Consider the following 22,212-nt stretch of genomic DNA (forward strand, 5'->3'; position numbering starts at 1 on the left):
TGCCCCCTGTCCCCTCTCCTTTTTGTTCTTTCGCTGGAACCCCTTCTAGCAATGATACGGAACAACTCTGAGATTTCGGGAGTCAAAGTTGAAGAAGAGCACAAATTGGCCGCCTTCGCGGACGATATTCTATTCTTTATAAGTAGCCCCAGAAACACACTCCCTAATCTAATGACAAACATTATACAGTATGGTGAGGTCTCAAATTTTAAAATGAATGTATCCAAGACGGAGATTTTGAACGTCAATATCTCTAAGGAGGAAAAACGATACCTTCAAACGGCGTTCAATTTCTCCTGGCAAAAAGAGATAAATTATCTCGGTATAAAACTTGTAAACTCCCTAAAGAAAATGTATAGAGTCAACTATATCCCCCTGTTAAATGAAATTAAACGAGAAATTAATACTATTTATTACCGACCAATTTCATGGTTCGGTAGGATAAACGTCGTGAAAATGGTCTTAATTCCAAAAATAATTTATAAATTTCAAATGGTCCCAGTAGCATTGCCACAGACATATATTAAAATAATAAACTCCCTACTGATGAACTACATTTGGAAAAACAAAAAACAGAGGATCTCTGCTCAAGTACTAAAACAGAATAAGAAAATGGGTGGATTGGCGGTCCCAGACATCAGAAAATATTACGTTGCACACGTTCCTCACACGGGTAATAGAGTGGGCTAAAGAAAACCACGACAAAAGATGGATTAACATTGAATGCGCACTCGCAAGGGCACAATTGGGGAGAATAATCTGGAATCCACCACAATACAGAACTTTAGACACTTCCGCACATGAAATTACATTTAACGCACTTCGGATCTGGGATAGACTACACAAACAATTGAAATCAAAATTGAATTCCCCACTGATGGATCTTAAAGATAATGAATACTTTGCACCAGGGACTAAAGAGGTGGGAGGGAATTGGATTAAAAATAGAATTCAGGTTAGGGATATAATTCAAAAGGGTAAGATTTTGACACGTCACGAGATTAAAGCTAAGATAGAATCCATGAGGCTGGATGAATGGCGATATATGCAGCTGTCGCTCTTCATTAAGCGCCTACCGCTACCCCTTCGACCATGTTAGGAATATACACTGATTGAAAAACTTTGCACTACTGTTAGCTCTAAAGGCAACATTTCCAAAATGTATAGGTTTCTGTTTAAAAGGGAAGAGTTAGAGATCCTAAAATGGGAAAGAGAATTGGAAGCACCTAGAGAAAAAACATCAGTAACAAGAATTATTATGATCCATACCTCTGCAATAGACGTAAGGACTGCTGAGATGAATTTTAAATGCTTAACGGGGTGGTACGCTACCCCAGACAAAATGAGCAAATATAGAGAAGGGCAGTCAGCAGACTGTTGGAGAGGGTGTGCAGTAAGGGGGGACGATGGCTCACCTATGGCGGGACTGTCCGGTAATTAAAAACTACTGGAAAAAAATTCTGCCATTGATCAAGGTAATAATCAAGAAGGAGATAACAGAAGACCCATGGGTAGTTCTGTTCCATGGGGGGGAAGAGAGCATAATAGAATATAAAAGATCTCTGACTCCCCATCTGCTTAACGCAGCTAAACGTTTGATACCTAAAAAGTGGAGGGAAGCAGAAAGCCCACAAGTGTGGCAGTGGATGGAGTCTGTGGAGGATACTTACAGGAGGGAGGAGTGGAAGGACGGGGCTGACGAGGAAAACGTAGACCACAGGGACAAATGGGCAAACTGGAAAGAGTTAAAAAAAAAACAGGGGATATGCGGAAAATCTGAGAGAGCTATAGAAAGGTCAAGCAGCATCAGGTTTAAATTAGTAAAGAAGGGGCAGTGGAGTCATGAGATGGTGGGGGGGAAACGTTGGGCTCAATTTATGTATTCCCCCATCCTCTTTTTGGTTGTAAAATTAACTTACTCTTTATAAAAATTGATAATATATATAAAAAAAAAAAAAAAAAAAAAAGAAAAGAAGAATAGCATGAAAAACCTATAAAAAGGAATCATTTATCCGCAGATGATGCTAAAACTTCTATGGAGACCATGGGGGTCCATCTTCCATGAGAAAGTCACCAAGAAAGTTATTGACTGAGCGGAACTAAAAAAAAAAAAAAACGAAAATAAATAAAAAGAATGCATATATAAATAAAGAAGGAATTATTAGGTATTCTCTACATTTGTGATATTCTCTCACTTTGTATGATTGATTACATAGTTACATAGTTAGTCAGGTTGAAAAAAGACACAAGTCCATCCAGTTCAACCACAAAAAACAAAATAAAAAAACACAGTAAAATCCTATACACCCAACTTCATACCCACAGTTGATCCAGAGGAAGGCAAAAAACCCCAGCGGAGCATGATCCAATTTGCTACAGCAGGGGAAAAAATTCCTTCCTGATCCCCCGAGAGGCAATCGGATTTACCCTGGATCAACTTTACCTACAAATCTTAGTACTCAGTTATATTCTGTACATTTAGGAAAGAATCCAGACCTTTCTTAAAGCAATCTACTGATCTGGCCAGAACCACCTCTGGAGGGAGTCTGTTCCACATTTTCACAGCTCTTACTGTGAAAAAACCTTTCCGTATTTGGAGGTGAAATCTCTTTTCCTCTAGACGTAAAGAGTGCCCCCTTGTCCTCAGTGATGACCGTAAAGTGAATAACTCAACACCAAGTTCACTGTATGGACCTCTTATATATTTGTACATGTTGATCATATCCCCCCTTATTCTCCTCTTCTCAAGAGTGAATAAATCTAGTTCCTCTAATCTTTCCTCATAGCTGAGCTCCTCCATGCCTCTTATCAATTTGGTTGCTCTTCTCTGCACTTTCTCCAGTTCTCCTATATCCTTTTTGAGAACTGGTGCCCAAAACTGAACTGCATATTCCAGATGAGGTCTTACTAATGATTTGTACAGGGGCAAAATTATATCTCTGTCTCTGGAGTCCATACCTCTCTTAATACAAGAAAGGACTTTGCTCGCTTTGGAAACCGCAGCTTGGCATTGCATGCCATTATTGAGCTTATGATCAACTAAAACCCCCAGATCTTTCTCCACTACAGACCCCCCCAGTTGTACTCCCCCTAGTATGTATGATGCATGCATATTCTTAGCCCCCAAGTGCATAACTTTACATTTATCTACATTAAACCTCATCTGCCACTTAGTCGCCCAATCAGACAGAGCATTGAGGTCGGCTTGTAAATTGGAGACATCCTGTAAGGACGTTATTCCACTGCATAGCTTGGTGTCATCTGCAAAGACAGAAATGTTACTTTTGATCTCAGACCCAATATCATTTATAAATATATATTGATAAAACTACTGTTACATTCTTAGTCACACAATTAGTGCTGTGAGTATAATTCTGATGCTTTTAATATTTTATGCAATACAAAATTAATAAAATTGGCTTGTAAAGAGAATAAAAAAAAAAAAAAAAAATAGATCACTTTTTAAACTACAAAAATAAATTCTTTGTTAAGCTCTGCCCTCTCTTACAGCTGATTTCCTTTTATGGACTAAACTCTTTATGTGCTTTTTGCAGTCACCAAGACCTTTATAGGCTATTGAAATATCAGAGCAGCACACTGAGCAATAAATGTATTCTTTCCATATTCTTGACTTTAAGAACTGTGTATAATGTAGCAAAAAAAAAAAAAAAGAATCCAATATGGAGATTCCTCCATCTACAGTACTTTATTTGCTTGGATCGAGTTATTTTTTTTTTTTTGTTCAGCCCACTGGCTGAATAAAAAGTAACTGAGTATGGTCAGCTTAAAGTGGAGTTCCACCCATTTTTTTTATGTTTGGCTGTGCTGCATGCCCTTAGCACATAGTTTTCACAATGGGCACATTTTTTTGGCTGGTAAATACCTTTTTTCCCCGTTTTTCCTCATAGCTTCCTGGTCCTAATAGCCTAGGCGATTGTCACAAGGGTTCCTGGGATATCGACGTCATGTATCCCTTAATCGCCTCCTACCAAAATCTTGCGTTTCTTGGGAGAGAGAGAAGAGCATTCAGAAGTCATCAGCGATGTCTGGGTGGGCGGGACAGAGCAGCTATCGAACAGACAATTATGTAGCTTCTTAAGAAAGGGGGCGGAGCCGCAACGCGTAGCATAATCTAACTGTGCAGGGAGAGAGAGGAGCTTTCAGACATCATCGGCGATGTCTGGGTGGGCGGGACAGAGCAGCTATCGAACGCCAGCCAATAGAATAGGGTCAGGGCGGGCCGCTATGTGGAAATGGATCCGCCCCCTTTCTTAAGAAGCCACATAATTGGCTGGCGTTCGATGGCTGCTCTGTCCCACCCACCCAGACATCGCTGATGACTTCTGAAAGCATCTCTCTCTCTCTCCCTGCACACAGTTAGATTGTTTTATAATTATAAAAGAGTTAGATTGTTTTATAACAAACTGTGTGCAGGGAGAGAGGGAGAGGAGCTTTCAGAAGTCATCAGCGATGTCTGGGTGAGTGGGACAGAGCAGCTATCCAACACCAGCCAATTATGTGGCTTCTTAAGAAAGGAAGTGGAGACGCATACACATATCGGCCTGCCCTGACCCCATTCTATTGGCTGGCGTTCGATAGCTGCTCTGTCCCACCCACTCAGACATCGCTGATGCTCATCTGAAAGCTCCTCTCCCCCTGCACACGGTTAGATTATAAAACAATCTAACTGTTTTATAATTATAAAACAATCTCTGAATGTTTGCTGAAAGCTCCTCTTTCTCCCTGCCCACAGTTAGATTATGCTGCGCGATGCGGCTCCGCCCCCTTTCTTAAGAAGCCACATAATTGGCTGTTCGATAGCTGCTCTGTCCCGGCCACCCAGACATCGCAGACACGAGATTGCCATAGCAATCTGTCAGGAAGAAGGATGGCATTACTGAGCATGTGCGAGATTTGCAGGTGCATGATGGGTAGATGACTGCACAGAAATCCAGGAAATGAACACGAGAGGGCTTCGGTTGACCACAACTAAAATGGAAACTGCCTGCTTCTGAGATCAGTAAGTAAATAACTATTTTTAAAGAAAGTAAAAGCGCAAAAAGTATGACCAGTTAGAAATGTTCATTTACAGGTTTTGACAGTTACAGAGCAGTGCTTAAAACATTTTTTTGGGGGGACTGGAACTCCCCTTTAACAGACTCCTGCACTATTCACAAAATTTGTACTTTACATACTTCTGACCAAAGTGATCATTGTCTCCACAGTTGCTGGTTGCTAATCAGTCCCTGGCTTTTTTAATGACGGTCTTCTTTAAGGTAGGCTCAGAGTTAGCTGTCTGTTTATTTTCAGTGCACATAAAATGATATGTAATGGTAGCGTTTCATTTTTTTTTTTTTTTTTTAAATAATAGTGCTGATGGGTATGCATATTTGTGAGACTATTTCTTGTGGCACAGCAATCAAATTAGTTCACAAAGGTTTGATTTATTAAACCATACTCCTTTAAGCCCATTCACTGTTCTCTCTAATAGGGCCAGCACTCAGTGTTCACTGTGACGTGCTGTGCATGCCACATTACTGCTTAAGTTTGGGTGCCCAAAGGTGCCCCAGGTCTTGTATAGTTCTAGCAACACCCCTGTATTATACCCAGGCCCACCAACCCCATAAGGTAAGCAATACTCCACTCCTGGGCTGATTTAACCTAACATTTAAACAGGCTGTTTTGCAAAGTATTCATTGATTTTTTTTTGGAATTGTCCATCTCACTACCCCCCCGTCCACTCCCACTCCAAGGTCTTTAACAATCCTATCGTCTAGTGCCAGGATATGCAATTAGCGGACCTCCAGCTGTTGCAAAACTACAAGTTCCATCATGCCTCTGCCTCTGGGTGTCATGCTTGTGGCTGTCAAAGTCCTGCTAGGGCTCATGGGACTTGTAGTTCTGCAACAGCTGGAGGGCCGCTAATTGCATATCCCTGGTCTAGTGTATACTAAAAAAAAAAAAAAATGCTGTTCGCCAGAAAAGTGTTTGGGTTTGGCTTGAAGAAAAGGTGGCAACCCTAGTAACAAAGAAGGTGGTGGCTTCACAAAACAGCCAATCAGACATTTTGTATACAAAAGAACCAATCACAGACATGTGTTTCAACTAGAATGCTAACAGTGATGTGTGCAAACGGCTGGGTGCAGTGGCCATGCTCTGAGAGACAAAAGAATCAGAAAGCATGGCCACTGTACAAAGCCATGTGCAAACCAACTCACTGCTGCCACTGCCGCAAACTATACTTAATCATGGATCAGATAACCATAATTTTCGTATAATTATGCTATAGTTCCCATGTACGCAGATCTGTCCACTCGGAGTCATTTAATGCAGTCGACAAGAAGTGGCCAGTCCCTTGCTGAGGCATAAATGAACATCCCTAAAAGGAGGGCGCAAATCTGCTGTGTCCATGAGAAGGTGTTTGCGCCAATGGTCTTCCACCAACGTCTGTATGTGTGAATATGCTCACATGAGCGCATTACAGCAAAACCGACACTGGGGTACATCTGACAACATACATTAATAGAAATTTCCACAACAGCGGTCAAAAGATGATACTGTCTGTAGCTTACTTATGACATGTGACCTGTAGCTGCCTCCATTACACAGGAAGTACAAACACAGGAAGAAAGGGTGAAGCATTACATAGTAAGGAAGTGTGTCACAGCGGCATTGCTCGCCAGGTGCGGGGGGGGGGGCGGGCCACACCCGGGTGACATCCACCAGAGGGGTGACACTGCTGTGACACCCGTGAGTAGCAGCACCACACTAACACCGCCCGCCCGCTGCCCTGTGTGCCACGCGGCTCGCGCCGCAGCTGTGTCCCTCACTGGAGCAGGAAAGAAGCCGCCGCCCCTCCTCTGTTTACATCCACAGAGGAGGAGGAGCCCGCGCTCGAGGGACACACCGCTGTGTGTATCTGCTGCTCTGTTCTGAGGTCTGTAAGGTAAGGGGAGGCGTCTAATGCTGGGGGGGGGGCTGTCTGTACTACTGGAGTCTGCACTAGGGGGGGGGTTTGCACCAAGGGGGGGTCTGTGACTGAGGGGGTGTCTGTACTGTACTGAAGGGGGTCTGTAACTGAGGGGGTGTCTTGACTGTACTGAAGGGGGTCTGTAACTGAGGGGGTGTCTTGACTGTACTGAAGGGGGTCTGTAACTGAGGGGGTGTCTTGACTGTACTGAAGGGGGTCTGTAACTGAGGGGGTGTCTGTACTGTAACTGAGGGGGTGTCTGTACTGTACTGAAGGGGGTCTGTAACTGAGGGGGTGTCTTGACTGTACTGAAGGGGGTCTGTAACTGAGGGGGTGTCTTGACTGTACTGAAGGGGGTCTGTAACTGAGGGGGTGTCTGTACTGTACTGAAGGGTGTCTGTAACTGAGGGGGGTGTCTGTAACTGAGGGGGGTGTCTGTAACTGAGGGGGGTGTCTGTAACTGAGGGGGGTGTCTGTAACTGAGGGGGCCTGCACTGGGGGTGGGTGTCTGTACTGCTGGGAGGTCTGCAGTGAGGTGGGGGTGTGTACTGATGGGGGAGGTTTATACTGGAGGAGGGGGTCTATATTGATGGAGGGGGTCTGTACTTAGTGGGGGGGTCTGTACTGAGGTAGGGGGAATCTATACTGCGGGAGGGGGGTCTGTAGTTAGTGGAGGGGGGTCTGTACTGAGGGGGGACGTGACACCAACCCTAGTGACGCCACTGGTGTGTCATAGATCAGAGAAAGAAACATGGAAAATAGGTGCATTACCACAAAAGGTCACTAGATGGCAGCATGTGAATTAAACATACCCGTCCATAGAAAATTGTTCAGAGAAACAATCTAAATAACAATTCTATGCCCCTTTGGGGCGGCACAGTATCCCCCCAGGTACATGGCGCACTGCAGACTGGCGCACTTGCGAGCTTCCACACGCAATCACGGCGAGAATGGGACAGGGTCATTTGACAATGTCTCAGAACAAGAGAGCCACCCGCCCGCCGTCATTTGTCTATACCAGTGATGGTGAACCTTGGCACTCCAGATGTTTTGGAACTACATTTCCCATGCTACTCAACTACACTGCAGAGTGCATGAGCATTATGGGAAATGTAGTTCCAAAACATCTGGGGTGCCAAGGTTCGCCACCACTGGTCTATACAGTGGGTAGGAGGCGTTTGATTAAGTTTACGTCCTTTTGCCGAAACGCGTCCATACACATTGCACTGAATTGTTATCCCCATGAATGGGGCACATAGAGAACAATTGTTTTCTGTTGTTCCTTGTGTTGAGCCTTTATCGCTGCAGCTCTAAGCACCATGTGCATGGGCCCTGACGGAGGCTGTGGCACCGAAGGTAGGACACACAGGGCGGAGCGGTGGGTATATGTTCTTCTATTGAGTTAAATTGCCATTAGGAGCTGTTTCGAGCCTGACAGGGTCTCTTTATTGTCAGTACTGGTGGACAAGTTTGGGAACACAAGCCTACGACCCTCAATGTCACTAATTAACCCTGAAAAAACGTCATCGCTAGGCGCCTAAAATTACGTCACCGTAACTATGGCAACCACCCAAAAAAATGGCAGCCCCAGCCTGTAAGCGCGTGGAACTGTGGGGCGGCTCACATGACCTTGCACTACGACCTCGGTGCCGGGCCCCGACCAATAGGAAGCCAAGGTTGCCGAGACCGGGCCAATCGCGGGACGCCTGGGCACCAAAGCTAGGCTGCGCCGCAAGACGCCGGCTGATTGACGGAAGAAGCGGGCCAATGAGCAGAGAGCGAGGGGGCGTGGTAGCGCGTCTCCGTCAATAGCAAAGAAGAAGAGGCGGGGCTGGGACGGCCAGCGGCCTTGGTTGCTCGTATCGTGTGTGAGTGTATGTGAAAAAGCCCGGAGAGCGCAGGAGAGGAGAGGAAAGGTGAGGCTGGGCTGGAAAATAAGGAGAGGGAGTCGGGGGGAAGGGGTACCCGGGGATAGCGGAGGGGGATGGCGGCCTGGGTGAGTCATAGGCTGGCACACGAAGTATGAATGGGACATGGTGGAGGGAGGAGGCTGCACACTGATACCAGGGACTGCAGCTGGCCTCCTCAGGAGGGTACAAGGTGGGCTGAGGCTGGGGGGGGGTCAGTGGGGGAGGGGCCTGTCCTAATGGCCTACATAAAGAGGTGACACCCTGACTGATTACTGTACCAGGTCATAGGACTTACCTACCTAATAATACCCCCCAGTGCTCATTAGTGGTCATCCCTGAGGGGTCTACACCCCACAGTATAGAAATACATGAATCCCAACAATACAAACCTCATCTATTACAGCTCAGGGGTGCCGCCTGCATTAGTTTTCCCTTTACAGGACTTTTATTCCTCTATATATTCCTGCTAGTAGTACACTTCCTGTCCTGGAGTGACAACACTCCCTAGATCTATGGGGCGGTGTTGTCACCCTGAAACAGGAAGTGTATTGGTTTGTATTGTAAGTGTACTGTCTGCCCCCATGTTGTAAAGCGCTTGGCGCTATATACATCCTGGATATTAAGTGTGTGATAAGGTTGACTTCCAGCTGTGTCTCAAGGAGAGGAAGTGGTGGGAAATCTCCCCAACGGGGACACAAGGCAGCCTTATGAATGGGGGGGATGGGCAGATAGCACCAACAATTTATGCAGCGCTTTACATACACAATATCTCACAAAAGTGAGTACACCCCTCACATTCATTGTAAATATTTAATTACATATTTTCATGTGACAACACTGAGGAAATGACACTTTGCTACAATGTTGTGTAGTGAGTGTACAGCTTGGATAACAGTGTACATTTGCTGTCCTCTTAAAATAACTCAACACACAGCCATTAATGTCTGAACCGTTTGAACACTGCGCCGGCATATACCGAGCGCAGTACACTCGTGTATAGTCGGGCAGGCTTGGCTACTCTCGCGCTCACGTCCTGTACGTCCAGGACGTGAGCGCGAGAGGAGCCGAGCCTGCCCGACTATACATGAGTGTACTGTGCTCGGTATATGCCGGCGCAGTGTTCAAACTTGGCGCGGGTATCGGCGTATATCGCGCTCCCACGATTTTGCCCTGATTTTCAGGGCAAAAAAAGTGTGCGGTATACGGGAGGTTTGCGCAAAAGTTATATTGTCTACAAAATAGGCAATAGGAGACCGATCTGTGTCTCTTGTACATAGGGAGACAGATCGGTCACCTCCCCCAGTCACCCCCCTCCCCCTACAGTTAGAACACTCAATAGGCTACACATTTAACCCCTTCCACGCCCCCTAGTGGTTAACCCCTTCCCTGCCAGTCACGTTTATACAGTAATCAATGCATATTTATAGCACTGTTCACTGTATAAATGTGAATGGTGCCAAAAATGTGTCAAAAGTGGCCGCTATAATGTTGCAGTCCCGAAAAAAAACGCAGATTGCCGCCATTCCTAGTAAAAAATAAATCATTATGTCCCCTATTTTGTAGGCAATATAACTTTTGCGCAAACCAGGTTATTGCTTTTTTTTTTTTTTTTTTTTTAAATATGTAGAATAATACGTATCGGCCTAAACTGAGATATTTTTTTTTTTAAATGGGATATTTATTATAGCAAAATTGACGCTCTTTTTTTATTTATAGACCAAAAAATAAAAACCGCACGGGCGATCAAATACCACCAAAAGAAAGCTCTGTTTGTGGGGAAAAAAAGGACGTCAATTTTGTTTGGGAGCCACGTCGCACTACCATTGTCAGTTAAAGCGACGCAGTGCCGGAAGCTAAAATCTCGTCTGTGCACAGTAGGCAAGTTGTTGGACAGATTACAAGACACAAATTGCAGCAAAACACATTACATGCTTTTCTGCAGCTTCTCCATTGAAGTAAATTGAACCAAAAAAAAACAAAATAGCACCATTTTGCGTTAAAAGGTCCTTGCAGCTGAAGAAATTATGGATGTGACCGTGTCCCATAGGAAAACATGTAAATGAACTGTAGTGTGTTTCTGCAAAAAGCACCAAGGCCTGAGGTGTGACCCAGGCCTGAGATGTGTAGTAACATAATGGGGTTAAAAAAACAAAAATAAGTACAAAAAGAGCAAATAATCGCTACTGTAAGGGGTTCATTTTTTTTACTGTGGGACAGGGAAAGTGATATTTACAGTAGCAATTTGCTTTTTTGTACTAATAAGGTGCTAATTTTAGTTTTTTTTTTTTTTTTTAACCCCATTATGTTACTGCCGGATTATGAAAATTGTAATCGATCAATTTCATAATCGATTAGTTGTTTCGGCCCTAGACTACAGCCATCAGATTGAGATCTACATCTTGTTAAAGTGGTTGTAAAGTCTGATACATTTTTTTTTTTTTACCTTAATTCAATATCTGCCTCAAGGTAAAGGACCTTTTAAGTGCACCCCCCCCCCCCCTTTAAATACATATAAATAAATCAGGCTCAAATCAGTCTGTCCAGCAATGCTCTCCCTCCCCCCTCACGGCCATTGGCTCCTACTGCTGTCACTCAAACCCAGTGACTGCGGGTGGGGCCAAGCTGCACTGTGTGTGTCAATAGACACACAGTGTGGTTCAGGATCAAGCCTGCACGAGTACCCCCCTCCCCCTAACAGCTTTCTAGCGGTGGTTGTTCAAAGGTAAGAGAAGCTAGAAGCCCCGGCGGGGAACCCCAAAAGAGGAGGATCTGGGCTGCTCTGTGCAAAATGAATGCACAGAGCAGGCAAGTATAACGAGTTGCTTTATTTTTAACTAAAAAAAATGTCCTCCCTAAATATTTCTTACCTTATTTATTTTCCTCTACTTTGTTTTCACAGTAATCATGGGGAATGTATTGGCTGCCAGCTCTCCCTCTCCCCCACCTGCAGGGTCCTCTGTGGGACCTGGTTTAGTATCTGTGCCTCCTGGCTTCACAATGCCCCCCGTCTCTGTCTTGGGACAAGTAGCGGAAAAGAACGAACCTCAGGAGGAGCGGTTACCTAATCCCGGAACTTTTGAAGAGTGTCACCGCAAATGCAAAGGTGAGTCAGACATTGAGTTCTATAATCGTAAGGACGGTATTTAAGAAAATGCAGCAACTTCTGCAATTTGACTCTTTCCCTCATGGAAAAAGTATGAAATGAGAATCTATAAATATAAAATTATAGAAAATGACACAAACATGAAGATCTTTCCACTTTACCTTTTTTATACTTTTTCCTTTGGATGTGCTGTATTGACAGCCTCTTGTGTTCCTCTGATAGATATTTTTTGGGGGGTCAATTATCAAAACTTTGGTGAAGGAAACTGGTGCGAGTGGCATGGGCCATGTTAACAAAGCAGTTAGGGTTGTTGTTTCAGGTCTATGCAGGTGCCCCCTGCCAAGTTTCTGAGTATATTCGAAACTACAGTGGGTTCTGCTCCCAATTAACGCATGGGTTGCAGCAGTTTTCAATATAGAAAACTGCCGCAGATCTTTGCCAGATTAGACCTGGTGTACAGGATGTGAATTTTTTTCAGGTAACCTAGCAGACAGCTCACATGCATCTGTCTGCCCTGTAAGGTTGGGGGTTGTTGGCTCAAGTGGGATATGCGATTTTTAAGCGATTCACTCCAGCCAGGAACTATGTTTAAGGGCATGGTAGCACATTTTTATTAAAAAGGCAACATAAAAATCCAAACAAGCATTTTCCCATGCAGGGGGTTCTTCCCTATGAAATACACAACAGAAAATGGTAGCCCACCTGACTCTCTGTAGCAGTACTTCTGCGCGCTGTCCTGGTCACCCAGACCAGCGGACTCCTCATTGTAGACGGCTTCCCTTTAGCGTCTACACAAGGTTCTGGCTGTCTCCTACAGCCTCTCTGATTCCTGGAGACTTCCTGTGGAGCTGTCTCCAACTGGGAGCCACGAGATCTTCCTACATTCTCATTATAAAGGGCTGTGCTCACCTGAGCACACACACCCTGCTGGTAATGAACAAAGCCTGGATTATCAAAACCTGGAGAAAGCTGCAAAAGCAGTCTTCTCCAGTCCACAGCTATGCTCTGTAGTTTTGCACATCTCGACTGTGCATACCCTGTGTCCGTTTTACCGTGACACTAGCTCCTACTGTTACAGCCCATACATTTAACACACTACAGGGGGCAAATCCTGCATATAGATAGGGAAAGCTCTTCTTTATGCCCTTTGTGCTTTGCTGCTAACTTTGGCAAATACAGGATTTACCAGCCTTACTCATCCCTCATTCTCCAGTGAGCCATGGGTGGTTGACAGAGGGAGCTACAGCTCCCCTTCTTTCTATGCTATGCCTGTTAAGTATAACTAAAGGCAAAATGTAACCATTGGTTGAGGCTATCCGCTCCTCTACAAATGTGGTTGGATTTTGCAGATCTACAGGCGAAGATAAGATGGCACTCTAGTGTTTCTGGGGGATACGGATCCATCCCTGTCCTTAAAGGGGTGGTTCACCCTAAAAACGACTTTTTTTTATTACACTGGCCCCCCACATTACAATACGATTAAGGCTATTATTATTTTTTTGATGCTGTACATACCTTTGTACAGCATATTCACCCGTGGCTTTGGGGTTGCGAGTCCCGCGGGAGTGGGCGTTCCTAACATGTCTGTGATTGACGTTTTGACCAAAAACGAGCTCCCCCCGTCGCGTAAGCCACGTCACGGTTGGCGAAAGGAGCCGAACGGCGAGTCGGCGCTATACTGTGCATGCGCATCGCCGTTCGGCTCCTTTCGCCAATCGTGACGCGGCTTACGCGACGGTGGGGGAGCTCGTTTTTGGTCAAAACGTCAATCACAGACATGTTAGGAACGCCCACTCCCGCGGGACTCGCAACCCCGAAGGCACGGGTGAATATGCTGTACAAAGGTATGTACAGCATCAAAAAAAAAATAATAGCCTTAATCGTATTGTAATGTGGGGGGCCAGTGTAATAAAAAAAAGTAGTTTTTAGGGTGAACCACCCCTTTAATAGAATTGTATGGATCTTTTCAGGATTTAATATTAACTGGGATAAATCCGTAATGCTGCTTTTGGACCCTGTGAGTTTGGAGCATCCACACCAGGTTCATCGGATAGCCCTGGTTACATCATTTTAAATATTTGGAAGTGGTAATTGCATCAGATATTACCGAATACACAGACAAGAATATACTCCCTCTTGTCAAATTTAGACAACTGAACAAAACGTGGAGTAAATTCCCATTGTCCATGGTAGAAAAGGCGAACTTGGTGAAGATGGTGTGGATGCCCCAGATTCTATATGTACTACACAACTCCCCCCCCCCCCCCCCCATATGGTTGACAATGCGATTATTTAGGACTATCGATTCCGTTTTTAGGGACTTTGTGTGGAAGGGTAGAAAACCTAGAATTGGAAACATTACAACAGCCTATAGATAAGGGGGGAATTGCCAATACCCAACCCAAGATTATATTTTATTGCAACACTGGCAAAGCTGGGAGGTAGTGAACATGCAGGACCCTACACAGAAGATAATATCACAACTTAGGCCCCATGCACACGAGAAGCAATTACAAACACCTCTAAACTCACGTTTTCAAAGGCAAAAACCGGCGTTTAAAACACCAGTTTTTGCCGCGAATTGCGCAGCGTTTTGCAGCGTTTTACCGCGTTTGCGGCTGTCAGTGCTTATCTCAAAGACATTGTAGACCCTCCCAAAGTTTAAAACGCAAAAATAAAATGCTTCTGAACCCAAAATTTTGCGTCTGAAAAAACGGACATAAACCCAACTGCTTTAAAATGCCAAAAAACGTGATTGTGTGCATGGACACATAGGATAACATTAAATGTGTTCAGGGGCAGTTGAAAAAAATGCCCAAATGCCTTTGAACTCGAGTTTAGCAGCATCTCGTGTGCATGGGGCCTTAAACATCCTTTAGTTCAACTAATGGTAACTCACCACTTTTGTAATAAAAGAAAATTGCCTACTTTTCATTTGATTCATAGGGTATGGGAAGCAGTCTGAACTATTACTCAACATGAGGGCTATACAAAACATGTGCCTATATGGGACAACTACTACCTCTATGAACTGAATAGACTTTCGGAATTATCGATTGGAAAAAAGCGGGTATAATATTCCTGTATCAGTTATATGAAGGGGACATTTTACTTCCTTTTGAGATATTAAAAGATCGTTATCAGTTAACGAATACAAATTTCTACCAATATCTTCAAATACGCCACACATTACAGACTCAGAGCTCAAAAATCCAACTACAGTATAAACACTAAAATACTATCAAAGGCAACTTTGGTTTCTTGCACAAAACGAGGATTAATAGGAGACCTTTATTCTAATTTACAAATAATAGAGAACACTGAAAAACATTAAATAGTTTTGTCAGGTTGCAAGGAGACAGAGGATCTAGATGAGGAGGATTGGACACATGCCCTGGAAACGCTTCCCAGGACATCCCTCTCACCCTCCCAAAGGTTGTCCCAGCTTTATATCATACACAGGGCTCATTATGCCACACATAAAAACTCTGGGCCAGATTCACGTAGAATTCCGGCGGCGTAACGTATCGCATTTACATTACACCGCCGCAAGTTTTACGGGCAAGTGCTTGATTCACAAAGCACTTGCCTGTAAACTTGCGGCGGCATTGCGTAAATCCGTCCGGCGCAAGCCCGCCTAATTCAAATGGGGCATGTATCATATAAATTAGGCATGTTCCCGCGCTGAACGTACTGCGCATGCTCCGTTTTGAAATTTCCCGCCGTGCTTTGCGCGAAATGACGTCGCACCGACGTAATTTTTTGAACGGCGACGTGCGTTACGTCCTTTCCTTTTCACGGACGACTTACGCAAAAAAAAAAATTAAAATTTGACGCGGGAACGACGGCCATACTTTAACATGGCAAGTCTAAATATAAGCCAAGAAATAGCAGCCTTAACTATACGCCGGGAAAAGCCGACTAGCGACGACGTAAGAGAATGCGACGACCGCGCGTACCCTTGTGGATCGCCGTAACCAGCTAATTAGCATACCCAACGCGGAAGAAGACGCGAACTCCACCCAGCGGGCGCCGAAGTATTGCATCCTAAGATCTGAAGGCTTACAAAGCCGTACGCCTGTCGGATCTTACCCAAATACCGTTGTATCTTGGTTTGAGAATTCAAACTAAAGATACGACGCGGGAAATTTGAAAGAGTATCTACTGATACTCCGGCGTACTTCTTCTGAGAATCTGGCCCACTATGCTTGGGGGAAAATATAAAACCCCATAATTTTTTTAATGGTTCTCTTATCCACATGCTCTGACGATGCCCAAAGCTTTATTATTGGAGGGGGGGGATATTTGTAACTTTCAATTTATTATGCTCCACTGAGATAATAGGAACACCTAAACTTGCACTACAGGGAATAATCCCCGATGGAACGTTACCAGTAGAGATGCATATTATGTGGATAAGATCCCTATATTTGGCACGTAAAGTTATTCTACAAAAATGGTCATCTGCTGATCCTCCAACCCATAAACAATGGGTTGAGAAACGTAGTTATACGCTTAAAAGAGAAAAAAATAACATATAAGCATAGAAGTACACCACAAAGGTTTGATAAAATATGGTCATGTTTGTTAGATACTAGTAATCAACTACCGTATTTATCGTGGTATAACGCGATCCCGCGTATACCGCGCACCCCTAAAGTGACCCCCAATCCTGTGGAAAAAGTTATTTTTGTACTTACAGTTTTGGTGTCTTGCGCGGCGTCCATGGGCGGCCTCGTCGGGTCCGGTGTCCTCTTCGGCGGGTCCGGCGCCCTTCTGCGGCGTCCTCGCTTCCTCCCCGCTCGTTTCCCGCGCCGAGTTTTGAATACTGCGCCAGCATATACCGAGCGCAGTACACTCGGGCAGGCTCGGCAACTGTCGCGCTCACGTCCAGGACGTGACCGCGGAAGAAGCCGAGACTGGCCGACTATACCCGAGTGTACTGCGCTCGCTATATGTCGGCGCAGTATTCAAAACTCGGCGCGGGAAAGCGGCTATCGGCGTATATCGCGCACCCACGATTTTGCCCTGATATTCAGGGCAAAAAAGTGCGCGATATACGCCGATAAATACGGTATGTGATTGTTTTCCTAGTGGAAACAAGTGAGGTAGAGGAGATCTATGGGAACAAAGAGTAGAAGAGAAGAAATTAGTGTGTTATAGCTGTATAGAGGAAGCTGCCACAGTTTAATGATTGATATTAGTGGTGATCAACTTGATGTGTAAAATGTATCTATGTCTATAAAGTTTTATTTATTATATGCTAAGCTACTTTAGTCCGAGAGGTGCAAGGTTTATTTGTTTTGTGCGTTTTCCTATTTTTGATACTTTATGGATTATTTTGACATTATTGTATGTATATTTAATAATAAAAAATTATATGGGAAAAAAAAGGCAAAATTTATATGGGTAAGGCCCCTTTCATACTACTGCGACTTCAAAGTCTTGTGATTTTACTGCGTTATTTTGCCACTATTCATGATTTTTACCTCGATTTCAGGGAATACCTGTGTAAGTGGCATCAAAATCGGACCAAAGTAGTGCAGGAACTACTTTGAATTCGTACTAATATGAATGGTTGTCATTGGAAATCATGGGAAACGACTTGTCATGATACTTTGCAGTCCCAAATCGTGGGAGAAGTCGTATAAGTGTGAAAGGGGCCTAAAGGTCATTTTATTTAGCAGTGTTGGTTTCTGGTTTTCTAGTTACGAGCAGTGCACGTATATTGCGGTTACGTGCACTGCTGTCCCTACACTACAAATCCCAGGAACCATTGCACGTGTCTCTTTTTAATGGGTACACTGACCCATTTTCATCCATTACCCTATACCAGTGTCAGATGCTGAGGGCCAGCAAAGAATTAATGGGGAGGTTTCCAATGCATTTAAATGGCGGCACTGGATGCATAGGCATGTATGAATGTAGTCCTCAGGAGTGCACAGATGAGTGTGGCTACATTCCCACATACAGTGGAACCTTGTAGATCCTACGTATTGGATTTAGCAAGGCAAGATTGCAGGCAAGTGTCAAAAAACACCTTTTTAAAGCTGAGGTCCGCCCAAATATTTTTTTTTTAAACCAGCAGTTACACAGAATGCAGCTGCTGGCTTTTAATAGGACACTTGCCTGTCCTGAAGTCCAGCGATGTGGACACCACAGCTGATGTTTCTATCAGCTGTAGGATGCTTTCGCCACCCTTGCGTGTAAGGGTACCTGGCAGTGTAGCCTTTAGGCTACTGCTAATGCGCATGCGCGAGGCCCCGCTCCTCTCTTACTGGCCTGGTGACAGGGGAAGGAGGAGGTAAGGAGCCCCAGCTGTGACGTCAATTTTCGTGGCTGAGGCTCCCGGAAGTGGTAAAGGAAGTATACCTGTCAGACATGTATCATGTAGCCATACGTCGGTCGGATGAGGCCAAAATTGAGGCGTATCTTCTATTAAGAATTAGGCGCAGAGATACGACGGCGCATCTGTTCACTTACGCGGCGTATCAGAAGATACGTCGGCGTAAGTGTCTGTGAATCTGGGCCATTGTGTCCAAATGCCAGTCCATTCTGGATGGGCCAAGTTTCATTTGCAGGTAGTGTTAGAACTTGAGCCCCCCTCCCCTCTGCGCATTTCATTGGTGCATCACTATGATGGAGTGCATCACTGACCCAAAGTAGACTGTCTCCTAAGTGCAAATGAATTGTAAAGCATGTGTCTGTCTCTTGTCAGATTCCAAACTCATGTGTATGTATTTCCCTGATTTGTTTTCTTCTCACAGAATTATTCCCCATGCAGATGGAAGGTGTGAAACTTACTGTAAATAAAGGGTTGAGTAACTTTTTCCAGGTAAGGCCCACTAAAGCGTATCTATGATCAAAAATAAAGATATACGTAATGATGCATTTAGGGCCGGATCATACCATGCTCGTGCAGGAACGAACTGTGCAATTCACATGTGGTTCTGTGCGATTTTTAGACCATTCATTTTGATTAAGCTAAAATTGTACCATACTGCACCAAAAGTAGTGCATGCATTGTTTTAAAATGCACTGTAACCAGATTGCATGGTACTTTTGTAAAAAAAATACTATATATTTCTTCCTGTTGGAAGGAGCAAGAGAGATACAGTAAAACCTTGGATTGCGAGCATAATTGGTTCCAGAAACATGCTTTTAATCCAAAGCACTTGTATATCAAAGCAAATTTCCTCATAAGAAATTATGGGAACTCAGATGATTTGTTCCACAACCATTTATTTATAAGTCCTTTTTAGTTTATAGTCCATATAAAAAGTTTGTAGCAATGTGATAAGTTGTGTAACCATAACATGTCCATCCACAAATAGAAGCCTCCCCAAGGGGACTAGAAGCAAAATCCATCAGGAGCTACAGAGTACAAAAGAGAAGAGTGGCAACTCTAAGTGTAGCAATATGTTGCTAAATGTTGTACCTTCATTAAATGTAACCATATTGCTACACTTGGAAGGCTCCTCTCTTCTTTTACACTCAGTTGTGACATGACGCTACTTGTATATCAAGTCAAAATTTACCAAAACATTTTGCTTGTCTTGCAAAAGGCTCTCAAACCAAGGATTTACTGTAATTTTAAATTGAAGTAGTTTATCTGGGGGGACGGGGGTGTTACTAACAAAATTGAATCCAAATTCCAGCTCACACTTTATAAGCAAGGCTGCCATCAGGGGGGTACAGGCATTACACCTGTAAGGGTCCCCAGGGGCCTGGCTGGCCCCCCTCCCCGTTTTTTTTTTTTTTTTTTTATTATTATTATTATTATTATTATTATTATTTTTATTTTTATTTTTTTGCATTACACCTGTAAAGGGCCCAATGGACCCCTCCTGTTTTTTTTATTTTTGCATCCCACCGCTTATTATCAGGAGAGAAGGGATTACACTTGTTTTTTTTTCCGTCAGCATCCCCCCCCCCTGTTCTCTGCTCCAGGGGGGCCCTGCCTAAAGCTGTGTAAGGGGCCCCAAAATGTGTGATGGCTGCCCTGTTTATAAGCAGTTAGTTAGGCCCCTTTCAGACGGAGCGGAATCCATCAAGCGTATCTGCCTGCTCAGCGGGGATCGCTATGCTGGTGACACAGCCTGCTGTTCTCTATGGGGTGGTCGGATGTCCATTTCCATTTGGCTGTCATCCGATCTGCCAGACTGATGGCGAACGTATTCCCATCTGTCTGTTTTTAGTGGATCAGATCGGATGCCGATGGGAGTCAATGGACACATGTAGACTGACATCCGCCACTTCGTAAAGGACAATGGGTAGTCCAATCGGGTCCTTATTGTGGCTGTTGAACCCTTTCTTCAGGCTGGTAGTGGCCTTCTATAGTAGGAAATAAATGGTTTGCTTATTACTAATGGTATATCTCCACATATGGCCCCTGACTCAAGCAGCACCTTCTGTAGTGTTGAGCGGTGTCGCATAACACAGGAGATGGCAGTCTTATGCAGAATCAATGTAATAGTTACAGTATTTACTTGATGTAGAGAGTTTTTAAATTAGTTTGTGACTTAGAGCCGCTTTCAGTCCCTTTTGACAGATGGCCTGGCACACATACCATATCGGTTTAACTCATTTTTCTTGTTTTGTCTTTCAGGTAAACCATACGATCTCACTCAGTACTGTCGGGGATTCAAATTATCATTTTGGAGCCACATATGTTGGAACAAAGCAGCTGAGCCCAGCAGAGGTGAAATTATAATCTCTAACTGAACTGCACTAAAAATGTTTTTTAAAGTTCACATAAAGCTGTAGATTCTTACCATATATACTGTAATTGTGTCATATGACTAAATGGCCATCTACTCTTTGTAAATAAGATATGGATACAATTATTTCATTAGTGTTGGTTATTTAATTTTTTCTGATACATTATTTTATATAAAAGTTATATTGATTTGGAAAAGGCACATTTTGTTTTATACATAGCACAGATGTAGATTTTCTCTCTCTGCATGGCTGTTTTTTTTTTAAAAAAAGGAAGAAAAAGTCCTGTAATTACTGGTGCATTCTTCTTATAGATCTCTTTTGCCCACATTTCAGTCCCCTTTGTTCCCCTAGAACACATTCTTACTTGCTGGAAGATATAATAAAGGCCACCCTTCTCTTTATTTTAAAGGGGTTGTAAAGATTCATATTTTTTCAACTTAAATGCATTAAGGTGAAAAAAACATCTGATGCTCCCACTGCTGTCAATCAAACCAATGATGCGGCGTGCTGGGCCGAGTGATACAGTTGGCGGCTATAGCTGTCGGCTGTATCACGGTAGCGCGTCTGCAAGCTAACCCCCTTGGTAGAGAGCTTCCCATGAAGGGGGTTGGCTGATGCGGGAAGGAGCCGAGACAGCTGCCGAGGGACCCCAAAATAGGAGGATCTGGGCCACTCTGTGCAAAACAAACTGCACAGTGGAGGCAAGTATGACATGTTGGTTATTTAAAAAAATAAATGCTTGAACCTTTTATAACCCCTTTAAGTAAACCCTCATTTAAAAGGCTAGTTCATATTTACAATAAACTGCCAGTGCAGTTAAGGGGTGCCAGTAAATAAAAGCAAACCGTACAGCTTTGACTAAAAAATGTACCTTTTGAAGCCTGGCCTAAAAACTCCCAAAGATGGTGTTCTTCCATCCTGCCTGGTTGCTAAGTTGCTTCCAGCTTAAACTGTTTGTCCCGACAATCACAGGAGCGCTCCCCCCCAGTTAATACCCTGCATGTGCATTCTTTATCCCCTCACCAATCACAGTAGGTCTGAGCTCAGCACTGCTATGACAGTGAAGATAGAACACCATGCATGTTTGTGGTTTTGCATCGGAGCTCACTTTTGTGATGTTGGGGACAAAGCAGTATACTAAACAGCATCATGGTAGCGTCCTAGCAACAGGGCAGGATAGGGGAACACTACATACCTCCTAAAGCCAAGCCGAAAAAAACAAATGACCTACAGCTATGACAGGTGCATTGCTCCACATTGGTGAAAGCTGCAGTTTTTTTTTTTTTTTAACCAGAAACTCATGCAGGGGAGACAATGCAATGCTTTTATGAACAGAAAGCCAATGAAATGCAGCAAATCTTGTGCACGTTCCTAATACAGTAGAATATACATTTAGGTACATCACAACTGTTCAGGTAACCTTCAAGCTAAATGCTCTCATTGCACAGCATCAATAATTGCTGCAAAACGGAGAACCTAACTGGAAGTGTCTGAAAGAATATGGCCAC

The 22,212-nt window shown here is 43.9% G+C and overlaps 1 protein-coding gene across 1 annotated transcript in view; it reads left to right on the forward strand.

Moving 5' to 3' along the window:
• The first annotated feature begins 8,778 nt into the window (after positions 1 to 8,778).
• TOMM40 (translocase of outer mitochondrial membrane 40) overlaps positions 8,779 to 22,212 on the forward strand; it is a 31,504-nt gene continuing 18,070 nt past the window's right edge. The window contains exons 1-4 of the mRNA XM_040327458.1: positions 8,779 to 8,886; positions 11,780 to 11,983; positions 18,751 to 18,818; positions 20,592 to 20,684. Coding sequence (XP_040183392.1) covers positions 11,785 to 11,983; positions 18,751 to 18,818; positions 20,592 to 20,684 — 360 coding nt within the window. The 5' untranslated portion in view covers positions 8,779 to 8,886; positions 11,780 to 11,784. The remainder of the gene's footprint in view (positions 8,887 to 11,779; positions 11,984 to 18,750; positions 18,819 to 20,591; positions 20,685 to 22,212) is intronic.

The sequence above is a fragment of the Rana temporaria genome, chromosome 10 (assembly GCF_905171775.1).
Source record: "Rana temporaria chromosome 10, aRanTem1.1, whole genome shotgun sequence".
Taxonomy (NCBI): Eukaryota; Metazoa; Chordata; class Amphibia; order Anura; family Ranidae; genus Rana; species Rana temporaria.